This window comes from Symphalangus syndactylus, chromosome 6 (assembly GCF_028878055.3).
Source record: "Symphalangus syndactylus isolate Jambi chromosome 6, NHGRI_mSymSyn1-v2.1_pri, whole genome shotgun sequence".
NCBI lineage: Eukaryota > Metazoa > Chordata > Mammalia > Primates > Hylobatidae > Symphalangus > Symphalangus syndactylus.
Window position 1 is genome coordinate 11,085,466 of NC_072428.2, and position 24,060 is coordinate 11,109,525.

At 49.0% G+C, this 24,060-nt stretch overlaps 2 protein-coding genes and 2 long non-coding RNA genes across 5 annotated transcripts in view; 1 reads left to right on the plus strand and 3 right to left on the minus strand.

Annotated features, from left to right (window-relative positions):
- The window catches only part of CHST1 (carbohydrate sulfotransferase 1), a 112,144-nt gene that overhangs the window by 20,351 nt on the left and 67,733 nt on the right, over positions 1-24,060 (plus strand). The window lies entirely within an intron of this gene.
- Positions 7,500-9,539, minus strand: LOC134736866 (uncharacterized). Its single transcript, XR_010121272.1, has 2 exons — positions 9,501-9,539; positions 7,500-7,722 (listed from the first exon to the last, which is right to left on the minus strand). It is a non-coding gene; the product is annotated as an uncharacterized lncRNA (long non-coding RNA).
- On the minus strand, positions 10,217-12,340 carry LOC129484191 (uncharacterized). 2 transcript variants are annotated; one of them, XR_008658363.2, is made up of 3 exons: positions 12,265-12,340; positions 11,146-11,397; positions 10,217-10,551 (listed from the first exon to the last, which is right to left on the minus strand). It is a non-coding gene; the product is annotated as an uncharacterized lncRNA (long non-coding RNA). The 2 variants fall into 2 exon arrangements; XR_008658364.2 differs by lacking the exon at positions 12,265-12,340 and adding an exon at positions 12,191-12,251.
- On the minus strand, positions 22,204-23,500 carry LOC129484187 (adipose-secreted signaling protein-like). The gene has a single exon (XM_055281816.2). It carries the CDS (start codon positions 23,286-23,288, stop codon positions 22,764-22,766), a length of 525 nt encoding a protein of 174 aa, XP_055137791.1. The 5' UTR covers positions 23,289-23,500; the 3' UTR covers positions 22,204-22,763.

Genomic DNA, 24,060 nt, shown 5'->3' on the forward strand with positions numbered 1-24,060 from the left:
TCTCCACGTGGCTTGGGCTTCTCATGGTAGGGAACCTGGATTCTGAGAGAGAACATTCCAAGAGACACAAGTGGAAATGATAAGGCTTCTTATGATGTAGACTGGAGGTATTGAGATGTCACTTTTGCTACATTAGAAGGTTTGATGCTGACATTTTATGATTTCACAACTTGGATCCTCTGTCCTCTGATACTGAATCAGATAGTAGTTTATGGAGCTGAGCAGAGAGCCAGCTGGTCCCGGGTACAGAGGAGGCTGCGTTCCATGCTGAAGACAAGAACATATGGTGGACATACCATCCTAACTATCTGGAAGGGAGCTTCGTGGCTACATGGGAGTTATCATCTACCAGTGCCAGCTGCATCCTGGCTGTGCCCACCTCTGGGCTCTGAATCTCTGCCCCTCAGTACCCCCAACATCAACAGGATTATGATGTTAGGCATGTATTAGGCATGTGAAGATGAGAAAGAGAAGACACAGATCCCATGTTTATCTCCATGAGAAGGCCATAGGGAGAGAGAAAGACTGCTGTGCACGAGAGGGAGTGTCAAATTCCAAATGGGTGTCACAGTCAGGGTGTGCTAGAGGCACTCAGGAGACGGAGGGCTGGGCATAGAGAGTCTTCCTGGAGGAGGTGACTCTCGATCTGAATCTTGAAAGGTGAGTAGGAGTTACTCAAGGAAGGAATGGGAAAGGCATTTCAGGGGAGAGATCCACGTGAGTGAAATATGAGGACTGGCAGGGAACAGCAACCCACCTGGGTAACCACAGAGTGACAGGAGAGGTGAGAGGTGGTGGGAGATGGAGCTGGAGATGCAGGCAGGGCCCAGGGTCACGCAGGGCCTGGGAGGACAGGTTACAATATTCCCATTTTCCTAGACTAGGGCCTAGAAGCTCGGGAAGATAAAGGGACTTGACTAAGGTCACATAACGTGTAAGTGACCAGTCAGGCTTCGAACCCAGGACTCTGTGACGCCTCAGTCTCATCCCCTTTGCATCATCGTGTAACTGCAGTTGCTGCTGCTGGTTTTCCCAGCTCCCGCTCCCATTTCTCTGAGGCTCCTGGCAGACAAAGGGTGTTGCTTTTCTGCACCATTTATTGTAATGACTTCAATTAAACCATCTTGTGCTGGATCAGTGAGCAGCTCTAGGGAATCGATGAGCAGGGCTGGCTACCAGGGAAGCAGAGTCTCCTCCCCTTGTTCCTGCCAATCCTAGGTCCGGGTTCCTGTCCCCAGGTCTAGGGAGGACTCAAGAGAGGAAATGGGGACCAGGGGGCAGGTAGCAAATCATGAGACAAGGAAGCAAGTGTCTATTACCTTCCTGACGTTGAGGGTGGGTGGCCAGCCCTTGGACGTCCATCTTTCCTGGCCCTGCCCACTGCTGCCCTTGCTCAGCTGCCTTGCTCTGGCTAATTGGGACCTGCAGCTGCAGCTCCAACACAATGGGGCATCCCACCTGGCTGCCTTCGGTGCAGGCCCAGTGTGCAAGGAGCCTGGGCCCCAAGGAAGAGGAGCTAAGGGCCCTGTCCTAACTTGCTACGTGGCCTTTGGCAGGTGGCCTCCACTCTCTGAGGCCTCTTCTGGGGAAAAACAACAGGGTGGAAATTGCAGTACGTGACGCTGTTGTTCTCCACTTGTCCTCTTCAATTCATTGTCTCTCCTTCTTAGCATTGCTCTGTGCCTCAGAAGGCTGATCCCTGTGGAATGAATCAATGGGTTCCCGTGTCTACTGGCTCCAGTATGATTTGGCCACTGGGAGACACAGGCAGGAGGCTGGAAAGTGGGAGAAGAGAGGGTGGAGTATTTCTTCTCTGCTACCTTCTGCTTTGATGCAGGGTTGGGCCAGTGCCCTTCTGCCTGGCTATAGCTTCTGCCCAGTGGTCCTTCCCACTGTTTCAGGCCTCAATGGGCTCCAGTAACCTCCTTTAGGCCCGTGGGTGGTTTCTAGCATGATACGGTTTGGATCTGTGTCCCTGCCCAAATCTCATGTGGAATTGTAATCCCCAGTGTTGGAGGTGGGGCCTGGTGGGAGGTAATTGGATCATGGGGGCAGTTTTAATGCTTAAGCACCATTCCCCTAGTGCTGTTCTCATGAGATCTGGTTGTTTAAAAGTGTGTAGCACCTCCACCCTCTCTCTCTTCCGCCTGCTCTGGCCATGTGAACGCCTGCTCTGGCTTTGCTTTCTGCCATGATTATAAGTTCCCTGAGGTCTCCCCAGAAGCAGATGCTGCCATGCTTCCTGTACAGCCTGTGGAACTGTGAGCCAATGAAACCTCTTTTCTTTTTTTTTGAGACAGAGTCTTGCTCTGTGGCCCAGGCTGGAGTGAAGTGGCCTGATCTCAGCTCACTGCAACCTCCACCTCCTGGGTTCAAGCAATTCTCCCACCTCAGCCTCCTGAGGAGCTGGGATTACAGGCGCTCCCCACCATGACTCGCTAATTTTTGTATTTTTAGTAGAGACAGGGTTTCACCATGTTGGCCAGGCTGGTCTCAAACTCCTGACCTCAAGTGATCTGCCTGCCTCGGCCTCTTAAAGTGCTGGGATTACAGGCATAAGCCACCATGCCCAGGGCATCTTTCCTTTATAAATAACCCAGTCTCAGGTATTTCTTTATAGCAGTGCGACAACACACTAATACACAGCAGTTTGCAGTCTCTGAGTTTCTCAATATTCTTGGTTTCTTTAATCCGGCCTTCTGTAAATAGTACCTCCTCAGTAAAGTTCTGTTTCCTGTTGGGACACTGATGTATTCTCTGAAGCCCCTTTCCAACTCTGAAGTCTTACACGTTCGTGAGGGGACGATGCAACGACCTGGCTGACTCTCAGGCACCGGAGCCTGGGTTATCCCGTGACAGTTTACGGGCCGAGTGATCCCAGCTCCTCGGCGGAGCCTGGGTTATCCTGTGACAGTTTACGGGCCGAGTGATCCCAGCTCCTCGGCGAAGCCTGGGTTATCCCGTGACAGTTTACAGGCTGAGTGATCCCAGCTCCTCGGCGGAGCCTGGGTTATCCCGTGACAGTTTACGGGCTGAGTGATCCCAGCTCCTCGGTAGTTCTTTCTTCCCCTCCTTTGGTCCTCAACCTTCACAGCCTTTGCTCAGATTCCCATCGTTTATTTCTTGTTTTAATCCGACTTTATTGAGGTAAATTACAAATAGCAAACTACATCCATGAAAGTATACAGTTAGATGAATACCTGTCTGTTAAGGCTTGAATGTTTGTGTCCCTCCAAATTCACGCTGAAACTTAATCCCCATTGTGGTGGTGTTAACAGGTGGGGCCTTTTGGGAACTGATTAAGTCATGAGGGTTCTTCCCTTGGGAATGGGATTAACGCTCTTGTAAAAGAGGCTTCAGAGGCCGGGCATGGTGGCTCACGCCAGAAATCTCCACACTTTGGGAGGCTGAGGTGGGCGGATCACATGAGGTCAAGAGTTCAAGACCAGCCTGGCCAACATGGTGAAACCCTGTCTCTACTCAAAATACAAAAATTAGCTGGGCATGGTGGCAGGCACCTGTAATCCTACTTACTCAGGAGGCTGAGGCAGGAGAATCACTTGAATCTAGGACGCGGAGGTTGCAGTGAGCCTAGATCGTGCCATTGCACTCCAGCCTGGGCAACATGAGCAAAACTCCGTCTCAAAAAAGGAGGCTTCAGAAAGCTGCCTGGCCCTTCTCATCCTTCTGCCATGTGAAGACATAGCGTGCATCCCCTTTGGAGGGTATAGGAACAAGGTGTCATCTTGGAAGGAGAGAGCAAGCCCTCACCAGACACCAAATCTACCGGCACCTTGACCTCCAGAACTGCAAGAAATACATTTCTGTAATTTACAAATTATCTGGTCTAAAGTATTTTGTTTATAGCAGCAGGAATGGACTAAGGCAGCATCCTTTTTATCCAGGACTGTTCTAACAACTTTCTTTTTTTTTTTTTTTTTTTGAGACAGAATCTTGCTTTGTCACCCAGGCTGGAGTGCAGTGGCACGATCTCAGCTCACTACAAGCTCCACCTCCTGGGTTCATGCCATTGTCCTGCCTCAGCCTCCCGAGTAGCTGGGACTACAGGCACCCGCCACCATGCCCGGCTAATTTTTTTGTATTTTTAATAGAGATGGGGTTTCACTGTGTTAGCCAGGATGGTCTTGATCTCCTGACCTCATGATCCACCTGCCTTGTTCTCCCAAAGTGCTGGGATTACAGGCGTGAGCCACTGGGCCCGGCCTATTCTAAAAACTTTCTAACTGGGCTCCAGTCTTCATTCTTCTCCCTGCAAACTCATACTCCTCAGGTCTGATCATGTTACTCTCTGATCATGTGCTGTCCTGCTCATAAATCCTGGCTAGTACTCCTTTGCCTTGAGGTCAAACCCTGGCCGGTGCTCCTTGACCTTGAGCATGACATATGAGGCCTTCATGAGCTGGACTTGAGCTTTCCAGGCTTAGCTCTCCCTGATGTCCTATGGATGCTCCAGCTGTCATGAACTACTTGAGTCATACTCTCTCCAAGCTCTCTTTGTATGAACTGTTCCCAGCCCTAATGTGCTCTGCAACCTCATACCTCTGACCATCAGCTTCCCTGTGTGTCTCACTAATTCCTCTTTGTCCTTGGCCATGACGAGTCTCTCTTCTGTGCTTCCAAAGTACATTGCAGGTACTTCTCTTGTTACACTTATCCTGAACCATAAACAATGCCTGTTTCTCTTACTAGAGTGTGAGCCACTTGAGGTTAGAGTGTGTGTCTCATTTCTGCACCCCTAGCTACTAACACTGTATATGGTGCATGATTCACTTTTCATCCATCCATTCAACAAATATTTGATTGTCTACTAGAGGCCAAGTACTCTTCCAGCATGGGGCTAAGGAACTGTACAAGACAGGTGTACTAGTCATTCTGCTGTTGTATCTCTGCTCCAAATCCCACCTTTTTTTTTTTTTTTTTTTTGAGATGGAGTCTCTGTCTGTTGCCCAGGCTGGAGAGCAGTGGCACAATCTCAGCTCACTGCAACCTCCACATCCTGGATTCAAGTGATTCTCCTGCCTCAGCCTCCCAAGTAGCTGGGATTGCTGGTGTCCACCACCACACCCGACTTATTTTTGTGTTTTTAGTAGAGTTTTACTACTCTCTTTTGATTGGTTTGTTGTCTATCTTCCCTACCTGGAATTTAAGGTCCACGAGCCCATGGAATTTCATCATGTTGGCCAGGCTGGTCTTGAACTCCTGACCTCAAGTGATCTGCCTGCCTTGGCCTCCCAAAGTGCTGGGATTACACATGTGAGCCACCGCGCCTGGCTCAAATCCCACCTTTTAATGCTCTCTTTGTGATGCTGGGGCTGGTATATCCTTTGACATGAGACTTCCGGTTTTCATCAGCAGTGATACTAGTTGTACACTGGAAGGCAGGAAGAGGAAGCAGGAAACTGATCCTTCCTTTATGCTTCCTCTATGCTTGTCAGGGTTGCCCCAGCAATGGCCCTTCTTCCTCGTGGCAGAAGCTGGCTCTAGTTTCTAGCTCCTTTCAACGCTCCCAGAACCAGCCTCCCTATGCCACCTTAGAGGTGAGTGGCAGCTGGGTGGTGCCCCCCTGGAGGACTGGCTCCTACCTCTGTGGGTTCTTCTTCACAGCACATAGATTCTTTTTTGCTTGTTTGTTTGCTTTTGAGATGGAGTCTCTGTTGCCCAGGCTGGAGTGCAGTGGCACAATCTTGGCTCACTGCAACCTCTGCCTCTGGGTTAAAGCAATTCTCCTGCCTCAGCCTCTCGAGTAGCTGGGACTACAGGCACCCACCACCACACTCGGCTAATTTTTGTATTTTTAGTAAAGATGGGGTTTTGCCATGTTGGTTAGGCTGGTCTTGAACTCCTGACCTCAAGCAATCCTCCCGCCTCAGCCTCCTAAAGTGCTGGGATTACAGGTGTGAGCCATTGTGCCTGGCTCCAGCACATAGATTCTGACAACACACACTACTTCTTGTGGTTATTACCTCTGTCTTACTTCAGTGTTCGTGTTTAGATTTTTCCTCTCCCTCTAATATGTTTTATTGAAAGTAACTCCTTTTATTAAATGACACCTCTGAAATATCTAGTGCAGTTCCTGTTCTCCTGGCTGGACCCTGACTGATGCCATGGGGAAAGCCCTTGGGCTTGTGGACCTTAAATTCCAGGTGAGGAAGGTAGACAACAAACCAATAAAAGAAGTGTAGTAAAAAGTGTTACGGTGAAAAATTAGACAGGGTGATGGATGGAGCCTGGGCTACTTTAGATTAGTTGGGGAAAGTCTGTCCAAGACGGTGACATTTAAGCAGAATTAAGTTTCCACCCATGTAAAGAGCTGGGGAAAGATGCCCCAGGGATAGAGACCAGTCAGTGCAAAGGCCTTATGATTTGAATGGGCTTGGATTGAAGGACCAGAAGGAGCGCTGGCATGGGCAGAGTGGGGTGAGGGATGGGAGCTGCAGAGGAGGGGGACTGAAAGGTAGGCAGGGGCTAGATCACATGGGCCTCCTTTGCCAAGGATTAGTTTCTCTTTTTTGTTTTTTTTAGAAATTCTGAATGTGTTGAAAAGGCTTTAGAGGGATTTAAAATATAGGAAATAACAAGGTCTGACTTAGATTTACAAAAGATCTCTCTAGCAGCTGACGGGCGACAGTCTATAGGGAGCAACAGCAGAAGCTCTGTTCTCCTCAGGGCAGGCAATAGGCACCTTTCAAGGACGAGGAAAGGAAGGCCCAGAGAGCTGACAAGATCTGTCCTAGCTCACTCCATTTTGTACTTTTGGTTCCCAGACCAGTGGCCCTTTGTGGCTACACATTCTCTAACTGAGGCACAACTGACCAGGCTCCAGGTGAAGCTTCTCGTCCTGGCATACAGAGAACAGGAAGCCCTTGGGGCAGCCCAGCACCCACCCTTGACAATACTCCTGCTTCATCACAGGTGCTGTTGTGCCCAACTCATGGTTTATCCAGGTCACACCAGTCTGGTCTGTCACAGTAAGAGGTGGGTGAACCTTGAAAGAAAACAAGGCTCCCTGGGGGCTTCCGTAGATGTTGGTGTGAATTCATGAGTCCCAACATTTGCATTATTCTCCTTTCTTCTTCCCCAATATCTAGTCCATCATCAAATCCTTCTGCCTTTCCAAACATTTGCTGACTCTGGCCCCTTTTCTTCAGGGCCACCAAGAAACACACCTTCAGGAAGCACCTTTTCTGTTCTATCCCAAAGGGCACCATCACATACACTATAATATGAATCATGACCCCTGGAGTTGTGTGGAGTTTCTGCATCTCTCCCTCCCCACTGTGGCTACCCTCATCCAGCAACCATCCTGTCTCTCACCGGTATTACCGCAGCTGAGACCCAGGTCTTAAGGAAGCTGAGACCCAGGCCAGCAGGGGCCTTACAGGTAGAATGAAGGTGATGCTGGTGGGATTTGGGGCTTACCTTGAATAGGCAGTAGGGGCATTCTGAGTAGAAAGGAGGGGTCGCTTTGTAAGTAGAAATAGGAGAAAGAGAAGAATCTTTTTGTATGTTTCAGGCAACACGTTTTTGCTTTCTTGAAATAACTCTTCCTCCTGCAAATTTTGGGGATGGGGGAAATGGCTGGATGGGTCCTGGGAGTGCTGCTGAGGTGATCTCGGGTCAGAAATTTTTCTCCACAGCTTGGAAGAAGAGGAGGGTGTAAGACTCTGGATGCAGCTGAGAGATCCTTCCATGCTTGGCAACCTGAGAGACCACACAGACATGAGCTTCAGGAGACCCCAAAGCCTCGAATCCCCTTCTAAGCTAGCCCTGAATTCTGATTGGCTGTCTTTGCCTGCCTCAGTTAGTTCCTTTTACTGATTGGCCAGGTTCTTCCGCCCATGGCAGAGCCCTGCTCCAGCCACCGGCTCCTCCCACCTGCCACAGCGTCACCTGGGATTGGCTGGGCTCTGAAAGGCCAGGCTGGCTTGGCTCTTGCCATCATCAGATTCTTCCTCATTAAACAAATGAATCACAATCCTAATTAATTTGAGCAACAGAATTTATGTAACTACTCCCAGCAGGATGTCTGCTCTCAGTCGGGAGAGACTAATTCCTCTCTCTGGGAAATTCCAGCCTTGCTGGTCAATAAACCTTAATGATGACTGAACTCTCCCATCTGTCTCTGCTCAGGGCAGGTAACCCCTACTAAGCAGACACCCAGTTGGCTCGAGGCAGTACCCCAGGCACCGGCAGGACAAGGACAACGATCTCCCAGCCTAGATGTGTCCTGAGCCACATGGAGCACACAGTAGATGTTTACTTAAGGACGGGGGCTGCCCCTTCCAGGGAAGTTCTGAACCACTTAAAACCCACAGGAAGTGTTCAATGTCTACTTATGGAATAAATGAAAGGGAGGGTGTGTCACTCAGATACTTATAAAATGGTCTCAAGATCCTAACTTCCAAGCAAGCTTCTCCAGCTCTTTCCAGCCTTTGCTCCCCCCGTTTCCCATGACCATAACCCGATTCTGTCTTTTTCCTATTTTGAACTTTCCAGACTCAGAAATTAGGCTCTTCATGTTCCCTGCCCTTGAACCGCCCCAGCCCTCTCTCTCCAAAATAGGCTTCATGCCGGCTGCATGGGAGGGAGGGGTAGCAAAGTGGAAAGTGTTCCAGAATTAGTGCTAATTCTGGCTCTGCCACTTACTCACTGTACTTCACCTCTCTGTTCTTAACCTTTCTCTCATACATAAACCACACGGGGTTCTTGGGAAGATTGAATAAGAAAACATGGTGAAAATGTATTGCACGGTACTTGACTCATTTAATTACTGACAGACAGTGTTTTAGGTAATGGAGATACAACGGTGCTCAAGGCAGGCAAGATTCCTGCTCCCAAAGAATTTAATTTCCAGGAGACAAGAAGCAAGCTAGCAAATATATAAGATAATCTTAGTTAGGGATCAGTACTCAGCAAAAATAAAAAATGTGTGGAGAGGGACTGAGGGGAGTGAGGAACTCTTTGAGGAGGTGCCACTCTGAGACCCAAATGACAAGAAGGAACTAACCACATGAAATCGGGGGGAATGACATTCTAGAAAGAGGGAAAAGAATTGCTGCTAAGAAGATGTGGGTGTGTTAAAAAAAAATTGCAAAGTCCCTTAGGTATGATTGAGCTGCTAATGATCAATTTGAGGCTTCTGCTCTGTGTCTTGCACGTAAACGGGGTAAGGTTTGGTAGCACTGAAAAATTCATCCAGCCACCTATCTAGGGGGTGCGAGGGTCAAGATGTGGACCCAGGTCTTCTGCCCTCAAGAGCAGAGTGCTTGTCACTACAGCACAAAGAAGGTGTAAGAGAAAGGAAAAGTGAGTGGGTGGTGGTGAGGGAGGAACAGACTGCCTTGTCCTCCACCAGATCTAAATCTGTCTCCTCCTGATGGTTGGCAGGATTACAGGATCTGGCTCCCATTTGGGCCTTCCACCTCCGCTGGCCTAAGCAGTCAAGTGTCAGAGAGCACTGGACCTAACAGCTCCCTCACCACAGCAGCTGTGATTCCTTCTTCATTTCCAGCCACCGGGTCCTCCCACCTGCCACAGCATCACCTGGGATTGGCTGGGCTCTGAAAGGCCAGGCTGGCTTGGCTCTTGCCATCATCAGATTCTTCCTCATTAAACAAATGAATCACAAATAAAAAAAAAGATAAAAATCAGCCAGAATCCCAACTTCTGGAGATTTTAGTGTCTTTCTGCAAAGTTCCTATGCACATAGATACTTTATAAAATTATGAACATACTGTACATACAGTTTTGGAATATGCCTTTTTCCTTCTGTCATGAAAAAGTCTTCAAATGCCTTTTAACAGCTACACAATAGTTCACTACATGAACCAACTCAAATGTAACTATTTTTGGCCTTTTATTATAAATAACACAAGAACCCTCAGTCTTTGTTACATAATGTCCTAACAGAGTAGGGGAGATGCTCCCCAATCCGGTGCAATGTCCTGTGCCCAGGGAAACCAATTTTTTTTATTTTTTATTTTAAGACGAAGTTTCACTCTCGTCGCCCAGGCTGGAGTGCAGTGGCGCAATTTCAGCTCACTGCAACCTCCGCCTCCTGGGTTCAAGTGAGTCTCCTGCCTCAGCCTCCCGGGTAGCTGGGATGTAATTTGATGCTACATTCTGAAACAATACATATATTTTAGACGTATGAATATTCTTTAACAATATTTTTATTAAATGATAAATTGCCAGGCAGGCAAGGGGGCCAGGATCAAGCCCTGGTCTCAGTATGCCAGAGTTTGGTTTCTGCAGGAGCCTGCCTTGGAGGCAGGCATGGGAGGGAGGAGTCAGTGGTTCTAATCACTGGAGGGTGTTGGGGGTGGAGTCAGGGTAACCCCTCTGTAGTAGGCCTGGAGAACAAACCTGGCAGCTGGGGCGTGACTGGGAAAGCACTTGAGGACCTGGGTGGGGGCCAACATTCATTTGCACTGCGGCCGGGAGGGTGGTCTGCCTCCTGTGGGTGGCGCTCAGGTTAAAGCTCCTCCTTAGGACCGCTACCATCGCCATAGCTCTAATTTCCTGCTTGGCCTGGAAAAAAGAAATCAAAGCAGAGAGAGAGAGAAGGGCACAGGAAAAGAGACACCGAGGAGAACAGGGTGAAAGTGAGAAAAAGGAGACAGAAGGTAAAAGAAGTCAGTGCAGGGAGGCAGGTGCTTTGACAAGTGGAATCTTTTTGGTAGACATTTAAGCAGCAAGAGGCACTTTTGGTCCTGGACAAGCTTATTGCACATCCACAGTTGATGAGCTCTCAAGGGCCAATGACAAGTATTCAGAGACCCAATGGGTCAGGGAAATGGCGTTTGCCAACTCTACTGACTACAGACCCTGCCTCTAAACTGATTTGGTATCCTCTTTCTGCAAATCAATTTCTCAAACTTTCTGGTAGCTGGTTATTTCTCAGTGGAGCAGATGATGAACTAGTGCTAGGGAAAAGGCCTTCTTTCAGGCCCCCGGAAATTCTAAGGAGGGAGTGAAAAGTGGAAAAAATTTTGGTGGCCTGGGCTAGAGTCAGGAGGTGGGAGGAGGGAAGGGCTGGGGAGAAAGAATATGGGGAAAAGGAAAGGAGAGAGGAGGAGGGGTGGGTGTGAGTGAAAGAGTTCCGCCCTCCTTACCCATGCTCACCTCTTGCTGCCAAATAATTATACTGTCTTCTTTTCAGGCTGCAGGAAATGGTGTTCTGGTATTCACTGGAAAAGCCCAGCAGTCATTGTCAGCTTCTGAGGCGTATGAATGGGGTACGGGGGGAGGCCATGGTGTTGGTTGGGAAAACCGAGGGCAGCAAATGCAGGGGCCTCACTCTTACTATGGGAACACATCTCCGTTCAACTTGGTGAGAAGAGAATGAATGTTTCAAAAGGACCTTTTATCAGGAAACTACAGGAAAGAATCAAAACAACCCATAAGTGGGGTTAAAGGGCATTCTTCAGTCTCAATAGCTTTTTCCTCTCCGCCTAACCCTGTGTGAGTGGACAGTGGACCAAAATGCTTCCTCTTTTTTTTTTTTTTTTTTTTTTAAGACAGGGTCTCACTCTGTCGCCCAGGCTGGAGTGCAGTGGTGCAATCTTGGCTCACTGCAGCCTCCACCTCCCGGGTTCAAGTGATTCTCATGCCTCAGCCTCCCAAGTAGCCAAGTAGCTGGGATTACAGGTGCCCACTACGAAGCCTGACTAATTTTTGTATTTTTAGTAGAGATGGGGTCTCGCCACATTGGCCAGGCTGGTCTCGAACTCCTGTCCTCAAGTGATCTGCCTGCCTCGGCCTCCCAAAGTGCTGAAATTACAGGCATGAGCCTCCACGCTCGGCCATCCTCTATCTTTTGAGTTCACACTCAGAGGCCCTTCTGGTAAGCAACCACTTCCCCTCACCCTCCAAGCTCTCCCTTTGGCCGAAGGGCATCTCTCCTCCCTTCCTTTTGAGCATCCTCCTGGCTCTGGATCCTGGAACTGCTTCTCTACTCTGGTCCTTTCCCTGACGTTCACAATTAACTAGCGTGTGAGGCAGGGCGTCTTCCAAAATATCCAAAAGCAAAGGAGTCAACAGATCATGGGGAATCAACCCTCTCCTTATGAAAAGGCAACTGAGCACCAGGATGAGGAAGAGACCCGCCCAGGGTCACAGAGTGAGGGAATGATAGGCGTGGGGGCAGAATACAGCCAGTGCAGCCTACCTAACACTACTACTATTAATAGAACCCATTAGTAGCTGCTAAGCCTTTTCCGCTTCCCCTTCCAAGGCTCTAACCTGCGTGCGGGTCTCGGCTGACGCTACCGTCCCCTCCCCATTCCCCCTGCCTGTGACGCCCAGGCCCTGGCGGTGAGATCAGCAGGTGTGGGCATCAGGAACTTCTCCATTGGCTCAAATAGCCGGGAGCGATTGGCCTGTCCTCCAACCTCCGTTTGTGTCGGTGGTGCTGCTCATTGGCCTAGCAGAAGTGATTGACAGGTCAATAGCCCAGTGAATGATGAGCCTTGGAAGCGTGATAGCAGTTACCACTCCATTCTCGCGAGATCTTGGGGTAAGGGTTTTTTTTTCGGAAGTAGATTCAGCCATTTTTCACACTCAAAATCCAGCGTCTTCTCAGTAAAGGGTGTAAAGAAATTTCCAAAGAAGGAATGCGTTTGGGGCTCTAAAAGTACAAACGAACCCTTCAAGAGAAATGAGAGTGTCATATTGAATAAATCACTTAATAAAGGGGGTTTTGCTTTGCTAAACAGTTGGTGGGCAAGTGAGTGGGCCGGAGGGAGGGGAAAGGTGGCCAGGAATGGGGACAGAGGAGTCAGGCAGCAAAAGGCTGGAGTCAAAAATGCTTATTGCAGCTTTTGTAACCTGTGTGAAATGCCGTGGCCATTCTTGGGGCCTGGATAGGTTCTGGGACCTGGGGGAAAGGATGGGGTCACTTCTGGGGACTCTTGAGGTCCAGGAATCGGGGGCTAAACTGGCAGTGGGGTGATGAGGCAGTGGTTGTGGTTAAGAGTTGGCTTGGATGGTGAAAAGGGTAGCCTGGACCATGAGACAATTCCTGAGAGTAGCTAGTGATGGTCGGAGCATAGAGATGGAGTGGCCCATCCTTGAAGGGTCTAGTCACATAAGATGGGGCCTCTGGAAGAATGACAGTGGATCACCCCATAACTGGTTAGAAGATGGAGTTGGAGATAAAGAGAGATGAGACAGGGAGTTGAGAGATGGAAAGTTTGACAAAGGAAAGAGAGAGTGTCACAGGGACTGAGAGCTGGAGTCCCAGAAAAGCTGAGCAAACCATGCTTGGTACATAGTTGTCACTCAGTAAGTGCTAGCTATTATTATTGCTCCGTTTGAAAGGGTAGAGGAGGGATTGTTCAAGTCTAGTAGTTCAAAGGCAATAGGAGGAAGTGAGTGGAGAAGTAAAAGAGTGCCAGGAAAATAGGCCATTCTAGTTGTCCGCTTCTCTTCCCCCGTGATTATGAGAATTGCAGAAACCACTCCTCCATTGGGGGAATGAGAGGGAAGAATTGAACTAAAGAGAGAGGGTGCTGGTATGTTCTGCAGCTGGAAACCCAAAGGATGGGAAGTAGGCATGGGGAGAGGCTGCCCTTCGAAGTGTCTTCAATAGAGCCTGTTAGAAGTGAGGTGAAAGAGGAGGGAATAGGTGAGAAGTAGAATGGGTTGTGGCATGGCTAGGCCCTGGGTGAACCATGTATGATACATATAACAGTTGTTGTGATTGCTGGGGTGGGGTCGGGGGGAGGAGCCCCCCTAGTTGTCTCTCCTGAGAAAAGGGAATGGTGGTGAGATTCAAGACTTCATTGGAAATTCCCAACAATCATTGTCACAAATGTCAACTGACTCAGGGACCACAAATTTCTGAGGGAAAAGAGGAAAAGACTCTTCTAAATTTTCTATTTGGCCAGCAGGGTGTGTACCAACTGAGGCTCCTAAATAGAAAGTGCGTAGTACAGTTCATGAAGGTTCTGAACAGAAAAAATGAAACTCCTGATGTCAATACTCCATTTCCCTTGGCCTTCCTACCCTCACTAATGTGTGCTCTCTTTTTAGCAAGTCATTGAATGATTGGCATTTGTTGGGAGGGGTGCAGACTGGGCAGCTCTGAGGTAGCTAAGAGAAGGTAATGTTGAAGGAAGAGCAAAGAGTGCTTTTGAGTCCCCAGATTCCACTTAAATATGTATCTGTAGGGGAAACAACAAGCTCTCTTTGAGCAAGAGTTGAAATGTGAAGCTGTCTGGACTAGCCTACTACCTAAGGAACTCTCTTCTATAATGTCTGGGGGAAAAGCAGATAGGGAGAGGGGAAGATAAGGTAGGCCAGAGAGAGGAGAGACACAGAGAAGAAGGCAGAGACAAGATGGAGAGATTAGTGACAGCAGAGGCTGAGGCTGGACTGAGAGGGTTACGAGAGACAGCCCTGGAATGAGCTAGTTAACTTACCTGCCAAATCTTCAAAGTCTTTTCTATTTCTATTTCCACTGAATACGGTTCTCTTAATTTACAAAGAAAATTTATATAGTCTTCCATGGTTCCAGAAAGCCTTGCATTTACTAACTTCTATCCACTTTATGGAAACTGTTCAGAATTTTGTTGAGGCTCCCAGGAAACTCCTGATGATCTTGCTCGTGGTGTTCAGATCTGGGTGGGGCAGATGAGCTAGGCAGTGGGGTGCTTGTGGAAGCCAAAGCTTGGAAGTTGGTTCTGGAAGGTGCTCTCATTTCTTATCTCCATGGATCAAGGGCTAAACAAGTCATTGGATAGGAGTGGAGTGAGTCTCCTTGTTAGCATGCTGGGATGTGGCATGGACAGTGGCATCACAGTTGAGGTGCTGAGGTGGGGATAATTAGCATCATGATAGAGGCCGTTGGCCTTGCAGTGGAGAGAATCTGATGGAGCGTGGTAGTGGGGAGTGAGCGGAAACTGGCCCTCAATGAGGGCTAGTTTCTGATGACTGTGGGTGTTTTACTCATAGTCAATGACTAGAAGTGTTTCTGATAATCTGACTAAGGTCGTAGGCAAGGGGCTGGGAGGAAAGCAGGGCCTGGGTAAGGAGGGCACAGGCACTGAGCAGGGCCCTGAAGCCAACTGTTGCTAGTCTGGAAAGGTACTCTCCCCTCCCACCAGAAGGAAATCAAACAGGCCTGAGAGGGTCATGGGCAGAGTCAGAGATGGAGAAGAGGAAATAAACAGATGACGGCGAGAGAGGCAAACGAGTGTGATGGAGAATCATGAGAGATGGCAGGCCATTGAGCTGACTCTTCAGGTCATCTAAGGATGTCTCTTTTTGCTCCTACTTCCCCTTGAGATGATTCTAATAAAACACCAAGGGTGATTAAAATGGATCCGGGGTTTGGGGCTTCAGAAAATGGCCTTTGTCATTTATGGTACTGACTTCCACTAAACCATCTCCATGCATGGGAAGCTTGTATGCAACAGAACATGGGTTTTCAGCTTGGAAGAGTAAATGACTCTCCTGTGTGGTGGCCTTGTCTTGGTGACTCCAAATACGGGAAATGTCGAAGAGGAGGCAGTAACTGGCACACTGGGAGCTAGTTATCCCGTGATTTCATGGACTTTTTCTCCAAGTTCTTCCCTCTGCCAGTGGGAAGTGGTGACAGGGTCTGATGGTCACCAGGAGGCTTTGAGGAGGTGGGGGAAAAGGCAGGCAGGCAGAGAAACCCAGCCGGTGGCAGGAGGGCAGGTGGGCGCATGAGTCCTCTACCTCCCTCTGCTCCTCCTGGGTAGTGTTCTGTAGCTGGACTTTCTGTGAGATGAAACTTCCCGTCCTTCCCAGCCTCCTAGGCCTGTCACCTGTCATATGTCTTGCAGTAAAGTGAGGAGTGGGGAGCAGGAGAGTAGGAAAGAAAAAGAGAGACAGGGATGGGGAGAAACTGAACCAAGGTGATATATGCAGAGACAGAAATACAGATCCACTGAACAGTGATGCCTCCTCTACGTCTCTTCTGTTGCTTTTCTCCATAAATGATTGTGCTCATTTTCAGGGGATCTTTACATCCTCCATCAAGGATTTAGAGCCCAACCATCATACTTCCTGAGCTAAACTTGCCCAACTTGCATTTGGTGTCCCTACTTGCTAAAAAATAGATCCCTCAGCTTATGAAGAGTTTAAGTGATTCAGAGACAAGGGGTTTGCACTAATTCCTAGACAATGTGAGGGCACTCCTGAGAGGTAAACACTGCCCAGCTGCCCCCTTTCCCTTCCACATGGGCAAATACAGGGAAAGGAGGGGAGGGGAGAAAATGAGGAGTAGAAGGAGGCAGGAAGGAGTTGTGAGTCCTTAGTCTCTCCAAATCTGCTGCAGTAGCCTGGTTGAGAGAGGGGAAAAGAGCGTGGATGAAGGTGGACAGGCCTGGATGGAAGAGGTGATGAAAATAAAATGGGAACGCCTGAGGGTGAGGTTGAAGAGGTGCCTCTGTGTCACTTTGCTCCTTGGGTAGTTGTGTTATGTAATGATTAAGGCTGCCTCTAGGCCACCAGAAATGAGATGAGACTCCTGATCCCCATCTGAGTACCCTGAGTTATTTCTTCTACTTGTGGCATATTTGGAACTTGATGCTTTTAAGATTCAGGAGTGAGGTTTTGGGGGAATTGTTTTCCTATTTAGGGATGGGAGGAATACCTTCTAATGTGTTGTAAGATTCAAAGGAAGCAGAAACTCCCCATCCTAAACTATTGCCCTTCCCTGAGCCCAGCCCTCTGTTTTTCCTCCAAAGCGCCCTCTGATGAGATGCATGTAACAGGCAGGAGGGAACAGTCTGCAAAGTTGTCTGCCAGCATTATTGCCATGGGAGCGAGCATACCCCTTTGCACTGCAGCAGCCTAGGACAAGACTGGAATTTTTCAAAATGAACTTTTACAGGGAAACAAAGGTTAAAAGAAAATAAAATAAGATGATGTGAAAAAATTAGAGCCAACAGGGCTTTTGACTGGCTGGCAACCTGCCGTGATCCTAAACCTTGCTGTTATCCATTTGGCTCTATTGGATTCCCCCACCCGTTCTCATCTTGGTCTTGTGGAAATGGATTCTTTGCAGAGCCGTGGGGTCGCCTCCTCCACTCTTTGGTCACCGTAGCTGGGGCGGGGCTTTCTCCATCTCACCTCCTGTCCCTTTCCTCTGTTTTTGTGGTCCTGCACTCTAGCCCAGATCTCTTCTCTTGGTTGACTAGTTGGGGTGCAAAACCTTGTTATTCTCCAGTTTTAACCTGTGTAGGAGCCATTTTAGGGGTGGCATAAGGAGTTAGGCTGTGCACAGAGATGTCAGGTCGTTAGCAAAGGAAATAAAATGCTGTTCGAGGCTCACGTTTCATCGCGGTTCCCGTTTTGAAAACTCCTAAGATGTCCCCTCCCCTGTCTTCCCTGTCCTCCCAGTGGTTACAGAATCCAGTCTTTACAGTTTTACAAAATTAACACTAAAAACACATTACAGTTGAAAGGAATTTTTCTCAAAGGAAAATAAAGGTCATTTCTTCACAGAGAAGACAAGGCTGGAGCCTAATAATATAAACTAAACCTCAAAGAAAATGTGAACACATTGAATATTTAATCCTATAGTATATGTTAGGTATGTTAATATGATATACAAATAAAAGAGTGAATTCATGCAAATGCTAAAATGGTAGGCAGGCCAGTGGGAGGAGAGCGGGCAGGGCGGGGCTGCCTTAGCCAGCTCTGGAGTCTAATGGTCTTAGCAGGTGTCTCCTCGGATGTTGGCAGGCTTATGGATGTATGGCCTTGGCCTCAGGGGGCCTTCCAGGGCAATAGGTGAGGGACGTGGGTGGCAGAGCCTGAAGTCTGAGTGACCCCAGGATGGCTAAGATACTCTGTGATGGGGTACCTGATGGGGGTCAGTGAGCCTGAGGAAGGCTTCAGGGTGACACTGAGAACTGGGTCTTAGGGGATAGGAGCAAAAGAAGAAGGCTGGGGAATGATGCAGCTCTTGAAGTAAACTGTCTGTGTCCTGGCTGGAGGTTGGAGTCTTGGGGGAACCATGGCCCCCCCAGAAGGCCCCGCTAGAGGTCCCATTATAACAGCCCTGTGGTGCACACCTCAGAGGCCAAGGCAGTTTCTTGTCAGGTCACTTGAGTCATTGACGGAATCGGAGTCATGGTGGTGGCATGAGGGTAATTTACTAAAGAAATACATTATGTTCCTGGGTGTGCGTACCTTTTCAGGAAGGACGAGCGAGGAAGAGGACTCGTGTCTGTGTCTGATCCCGTGGGGTGCTGGAGGAAAGGGCACTTTGGCACCACATCCTCTTACTTTCTCTAGTTCTCCAGGGGGCCAAACTCTTCCCCCCACCAGCTGGCTCCTCTCTGATATTGGGTTAGATGAGGTTAATTGACCAGCAAGGGAAGACAGTGAGGAAAAAGACTGCTTCATTGAGAAATAATAGAAGAAGAAATCTTCCAGTCTGGAATTGTAAATGGGACCACTGAGGAGAAACAGCAGCTTCAACAGACAAGATAACACATTAAGGAGGCAGGTCAGGGAGAGGACTGGGTGCAGGGTCACAGGGGCTGGGGCCTTCGGCAGGCTGCAGTCTAAGGTGCCTATGTTTGGCTGCTGCAAGGGACCTGATAGGCCTCTTGAGTTTGTCAGGGAAGTATGGGAAGCATCCATGAACTAGGGCCCACAGGGTGATGTGTCTGGTCTTCCTGTGGATGATAGGTAGAGAAGCATGTGGGCAGCTAGAACAATGCAATGGCAGGAAGTACTAGAGACCATCTTCTTTCCACGCCTCCTGTGTGGCTTTATGTGGCTACCTGAGGCTAAGGGGTTGGTAAAATGCTTCTGAATCCCTAATGTCAGTTCCACTTCCTCTGGAGAGCCCGCTTTAGGGGAGCAGAGGAGAGCATGTCTGCAGGAAGCACGGGAGGCATGGAAAAAAGTTCAAGTAGATAAAGGTGGGTAGACAGCCTGGAGAAGGGAGGCAACTAAGCCTTTTAAGTTGCTCTTGTATTCCATTGAAAATAGTTCAGCCAATTCACAGAGCATGGTCATAGCATTTTTAGAACCCTGCAGGCCTCAGGAAAAACTGTTTATTTACACTATGCATGTCACATAAATCCTCTCAGCTGGAAGAGGTGTGACTTTCACAGAAGCAGGCTGGAGCTTGGTGGGTATTCCTTCCTTCCAGTTTCCTGGTTTGCTGGGGGAAGGTGGGAGGGGCAGTGGGCCACAGGGAGGGACGGCCCTGCCAGATGTCTTCTTTTTCTCCTTCTTGGGGTGTAACAGAACAAAGAGAATGTCTGCAATTTTTTTGGGTGACCCAGAAAAGAGGGCTGTGAAAGGCAGAGGGCTAGAGTGTGGGAAGGGGTAAGGTTAGGAGTCAAAAAACGAGAAGAAAGAAAAGGAAGAGTAGGCCTCCCTGAAGGGCCCCTAATTAGCAGTTGGGGAGTCTGGGATTGGATGGGAGAAAACAGGGAATGAGAGGTGGGAGTAGGAGAGAGAGTGAGGTTTCTCCTACTCCCTTAAAAATCATTCTTTTTTTTTTCTTTTTGAGACAGAGTCTCTCTCCGTTGCCTAGGCTGGAGTGCAGTGGTGCGATCTTGGCTCACTGCAACCTCTGCCTCCCGGGTTCAAGCAATTCTCCTGCCTCAGCCTCCCAAGTAGCTGGGACTACAGGCGCACGCCACCACGCCTGGCTAATTTTTGTCTTTTTAATAGAGACGGGATTTCACCATGTTGGCCAGGCTTGTCTTGAACTCCTGATTTCAGGTGCTGGGCCTGCCTTGGCCTCCCAAAGTGTTGGGATTACACAACGCGTAAGCCTCCGTGCCCAGCCAAAGTGAAACTCATTCTTTATATGAGGTTTCTCCACTGTGCCTTAATCGGATAGAAATGTCCCAGTGTGGTATCTGGAGCACTGGGTGGCATCATTACAAGAGAGTTGCCTGGGCCAGTGCCCAGGTAGAGAGTGGCTGCCTCTTTTTCATCTCTGAGAGAAGGGAGGCACAGCCATCCCTTCTTTTCTTGGACCTTCCTGATGTCTTTGCCATCCCAGCTCTGTTCTCCTCTCTTTAGCCCTCTCTTCACATGGTTGATGTTAGCAGAATGTGGAGTTTAGCAAAACAAATGTGGGGTGGAAGCCAAAGGCTGAGGTGGCTTTTTGTCAAGAGAAAAGAGCTTCGGGGGAGTGAATCTTCTCATTCGACTTGAGTTTGTAGCCAATAATTTTATCAGTGAACAATAATAAATATGCCAGAGAGTGGCTGGGAGGATGAAGGGCTAATACTTCTCTGTGGCAGGCCAGAATCTAAGGTGAGCTTATCAGAACATGGGAGGCCCTTGGGTTAGTTAAGTGAGATCATGGGTGAGGATATTGTGGCAGATCAGGTGACATAGACAAGCCTGAGTCATCCCTGTAAAGACAGTAAATGGTGGGTTTCTGATGAAAGAGGAAAGCCTCTTCTGAAAGACATCGACTCAGAAGCAGGGTCTCCAGATGGAAGTATCACATGGCCAGGGTGATCCTCACTTTGCCTCTGAAGTCTGTTCTTGTGGTTGGCAGGTGGAAGATGCCCTCTCCCCCTTTACCTACATCTTTCATAACATTCCAAGATTCGTTTCCATCTTGGGTGGGGGTGGGAGGAGAAGAAGGACAAAGAATCAGATGAGCTGAAGGAGAGACACAGAAAGAGAAAATCAGGTAATCACTGAAAGGCGAAACTCAGAAAAAGACTACATCAGCCCAGGTGAGAAGTCCACCAAGTCACTCCTCCTATACCAGCTGCCCCTCAAAAGATTCTGCTCATTTCAAAGTTATATTTGCCATGTCTTCAGAGCCTTTCAAAGGTGTAAAAAGAAAAAAAGGAAACTATACAATGCCACTTTTGCTAAACTTTCCAAGCTTGCAAGATGTACCTTCTGGGTGAAGATCTGTTACTCATCTTGTTAATTACTCATGGGACTTGGGTTTGTGTGGGAAAAGAGAGAAAGTGGAGAGAATTTGAGTCAGAGCCAGGTAGAAGACAGCTTCTTCCCTTGTTTCCTTGAGCTCCCTGAGGGCAGGGAACAGGCTCTTTCATCTCTATGTCCCACGTGTCTAGCATATAGTAAGAGCCCAATAAATTGGCACTTACTGAATTGAACTAAATTATTTGTTGAATTTCCATGTGGGTAAAGACACAAAATCTGTTCCTGTTGTGGAACAAGGGACCATAAAGGTGCAGGGTGTAGGGGGAGAAGTATGAATTTGGAAATCCGAAGGAAAGAAACAGAATATCTCCCAAATAATCACTACTAGGAGTGGCAGTGCAATGGATGGGGGGAAAGGAAGAGGGTAAAAGGAGGTGGGAGGGAGAGTAAAAGTGAGGGTCTGCGTTGCCTTCGAACCTGTGCATACTTCTTCCTCAGAAAGTTCTTAAGTCTTTGGTCATCCTTCAAAACCTAGCTCAAGTGCCATGTCCTCTGAAGTCTATCCTGAGAACCCTCCCTATGCCATACCTCAGTGGTTCTTTACATTCCAATTTCTCATTTATATAAAGTATTAGTTGTGTGATCAGTTGCAAATATGAAGACTTCTCTGCTAGACTGGGAGCTCTTTGGGGGCAAGTACTGTTCATTTGTTTTATCCTTATTGTGTGATATATAGCAGGCGCTGAGGGCAGGGAGTTTTGTCAGTTGCCCTAAAATTGATGGGTAGGCCTGGCGTCAGGGCTCCTGGCAGCAGGCAGTAGGCAATGATCCAGGCTGACAGCTGTTTGATGCCTTGGGGTCTTGACAGCCTTACCCCTTCGGGGTAGTTCTAGAGACCTACCTGTAGAGACTGGGGCTCTGAGAGAGATAAGACTCCAGTTTAAGAAATAGTGAAATAGTGAATAGAATGAAAAGCAAGATATCAGCTTGCTCTTGAGGACCAAAGAACAAAACAGTGGCTTCACCTATTGAAACTGGTGTTTGAGGAAATGACTTGTTCATTGGGAAGAATGCCAAGGGCCCACATGCTAGAGCCCAGCCAGGACTTGATCTAGCTGCCCTGGATGGTTCTTCAAGTTCTGTGAGAAAGCTGGCCGCTGGGTCTCTGAGCTGTGGATGGGGACTAGCTTACTTCCGGGGAGGGAGCAGGTCATAACAGGTGGGCTCCACATGTAACTGAGAGCTCTCTACTTCATAGGGTAGTTTATTTTACTGTAGGGTGGTTGTGATTAATTTAAAAAGTTATTTTTTTATTTTATTTTTTCCGGTATCCACTGGAAGTTTTATTTCTTTAGGGTTCTATCCCAACCAGTCGCTTAAAAACCAAGTAACACAGACCTGAGGGGTGGGGGCTGGGGACTGCACCTCCCACCTACTCATGGTGGACAGCAGTGGGGACTAGGCAGGGGCAGGAGAGGTGGCTGAAGCAAAGCAGCAGCAGCAGTAATGGGGCCACGACATCACAGAGCCAGCTCCATCCTCTCCCAGACCCTGGTTGGAGCCTCTGTGGCTTGGGCTGGGGAGTGGGGAACCCACCCTAGGCCCTCCCTCTCCCTTCCTCAGACAGCCTCCTTTCTGGCTCAACCCATTTCTTCCGGCAGGAGACTGAGGCACACAGAGAGGAGGAAGTGGGAGAGGAGGACGCGGGAGGGGCAGGGTGGCAGCACAAATGAAGGCAGAGGTGAGAGGCGTGGGCAAGGCCACTCCACCCCCACGCCCACCCCAAAGAGGGGCGAGGAAGCCACACCATCACGCAGCATGTCGGGGGGACGAGGCGGGGTTTAAGGCTGAGGGGCCCGGGGCAGGCAGGGCCTCGGGCCTCAGTCAAAGCCGTGCCAGTCGCTGTGCTCTGAGTCGTATTCCAGCTCGGCGCCCACGCACTTGACACCATCCAGCAGCATGGGCGTGCCGTGGTGCCGGTCCATGACGCGGGCCTGCACTGTCACGCGCACACAGGTACCAGTGCCACCTTCGCAGGCTAGCAGTATCTCCTCTTTGAGGACGCCCTCTCTGTGCGCTGAGTACTCGCACTTGTCACTATAACCTTCAGGGACCGGCACCACGCTGAGGAGCTTGAGGTGCAGGCTGGGGACAGGTGCCTCGCGGACATCCTTGCTCAGCCTGTGCACTGGGGGCAGAGTGAAGGTAATCTCATACCTGTGCAGGATCTTCAGGAAGCCGACCTTGACCAGAAAGCTGCTGTCACTCTCCTGGGTGACCATGACCACCGAGTCATGCAGCTTCTCATCAAAGTGGACGTGGCTGTGGGATCCTTCTGCATCGCGGCCTGCCGCAAAGCGGATACTCCGGACTCTGGGCTTGTTGCCCTTGTTGGCTGCAGGCATGGACGCCCTCCCTGCCACGCAGCTCCTGCCGGACCCCGCCACTCACGCTCAGCAGCCTCCCATGCTCCAGGGACACCAGCGGGAGCCTTGCGGGGTGCACCCCGGGGCCGGGGAGGGCAGGGACGACCGCTGCTGCGGCGGCGGCGGCTGCAGGAGCTCAACGCAGAGCACGAGGAAGGGAGCCCCGCGCCGCGGCCGCCCCTAAAAAGTTATTTTTATTGATCTGAAATCTGTCTTATAACTAGCACCCATGGGTTCTAGTTCAGCCTTTAGTAGTCTGTTAAATTGCAAAATCTCCCCTCTGCATAAATATAAGAAGCAAGCAAGCAAATATCCCCTTGAAATATTGTGAGCCTTCTTGGCTCCTTCAATCATTTCTCCATCCCCAACCATTCTTCATAAAATATGTTTTCAAGTCCTTCATAATTTTGCTCTCTCTTCTGTGGTCTTGCTCTAAGTCATTTATGTCCCCCTGAAATATAGCACCACAGTGGTACTCAGCTGGGCACAGAGGATACGGTTAAATCCTTACCTGGAGACTGTAGTTGACTTGATGCAGACCGAGGAGGTCATAGTAAGAAAAACCAGAATCTCTGTTATTTTTTCCATTTTTCTTGAAACTCATACTGTTGCTAGATGAGGCTCTTCATTTTATACTTAGTGATACTGATTTATTTTAAGTGCAAGATTTATGAACCCTTCTTAGTAAATTTCATTTCCTAAACCTTTAATATCTATCTCTTGAGATAGTTCTGAGTCTTAATTCACTCAG

Excerpts from the sequence above, each read along its gene's own strand:
- LOC129484187 (XM_055281816.2), bottom strand. The coding sequence starts at position 23,288 with ATGCCTGCAGCCAACAAGGGCAACAAGCCCAGAGTCCGGAGTATCCGC.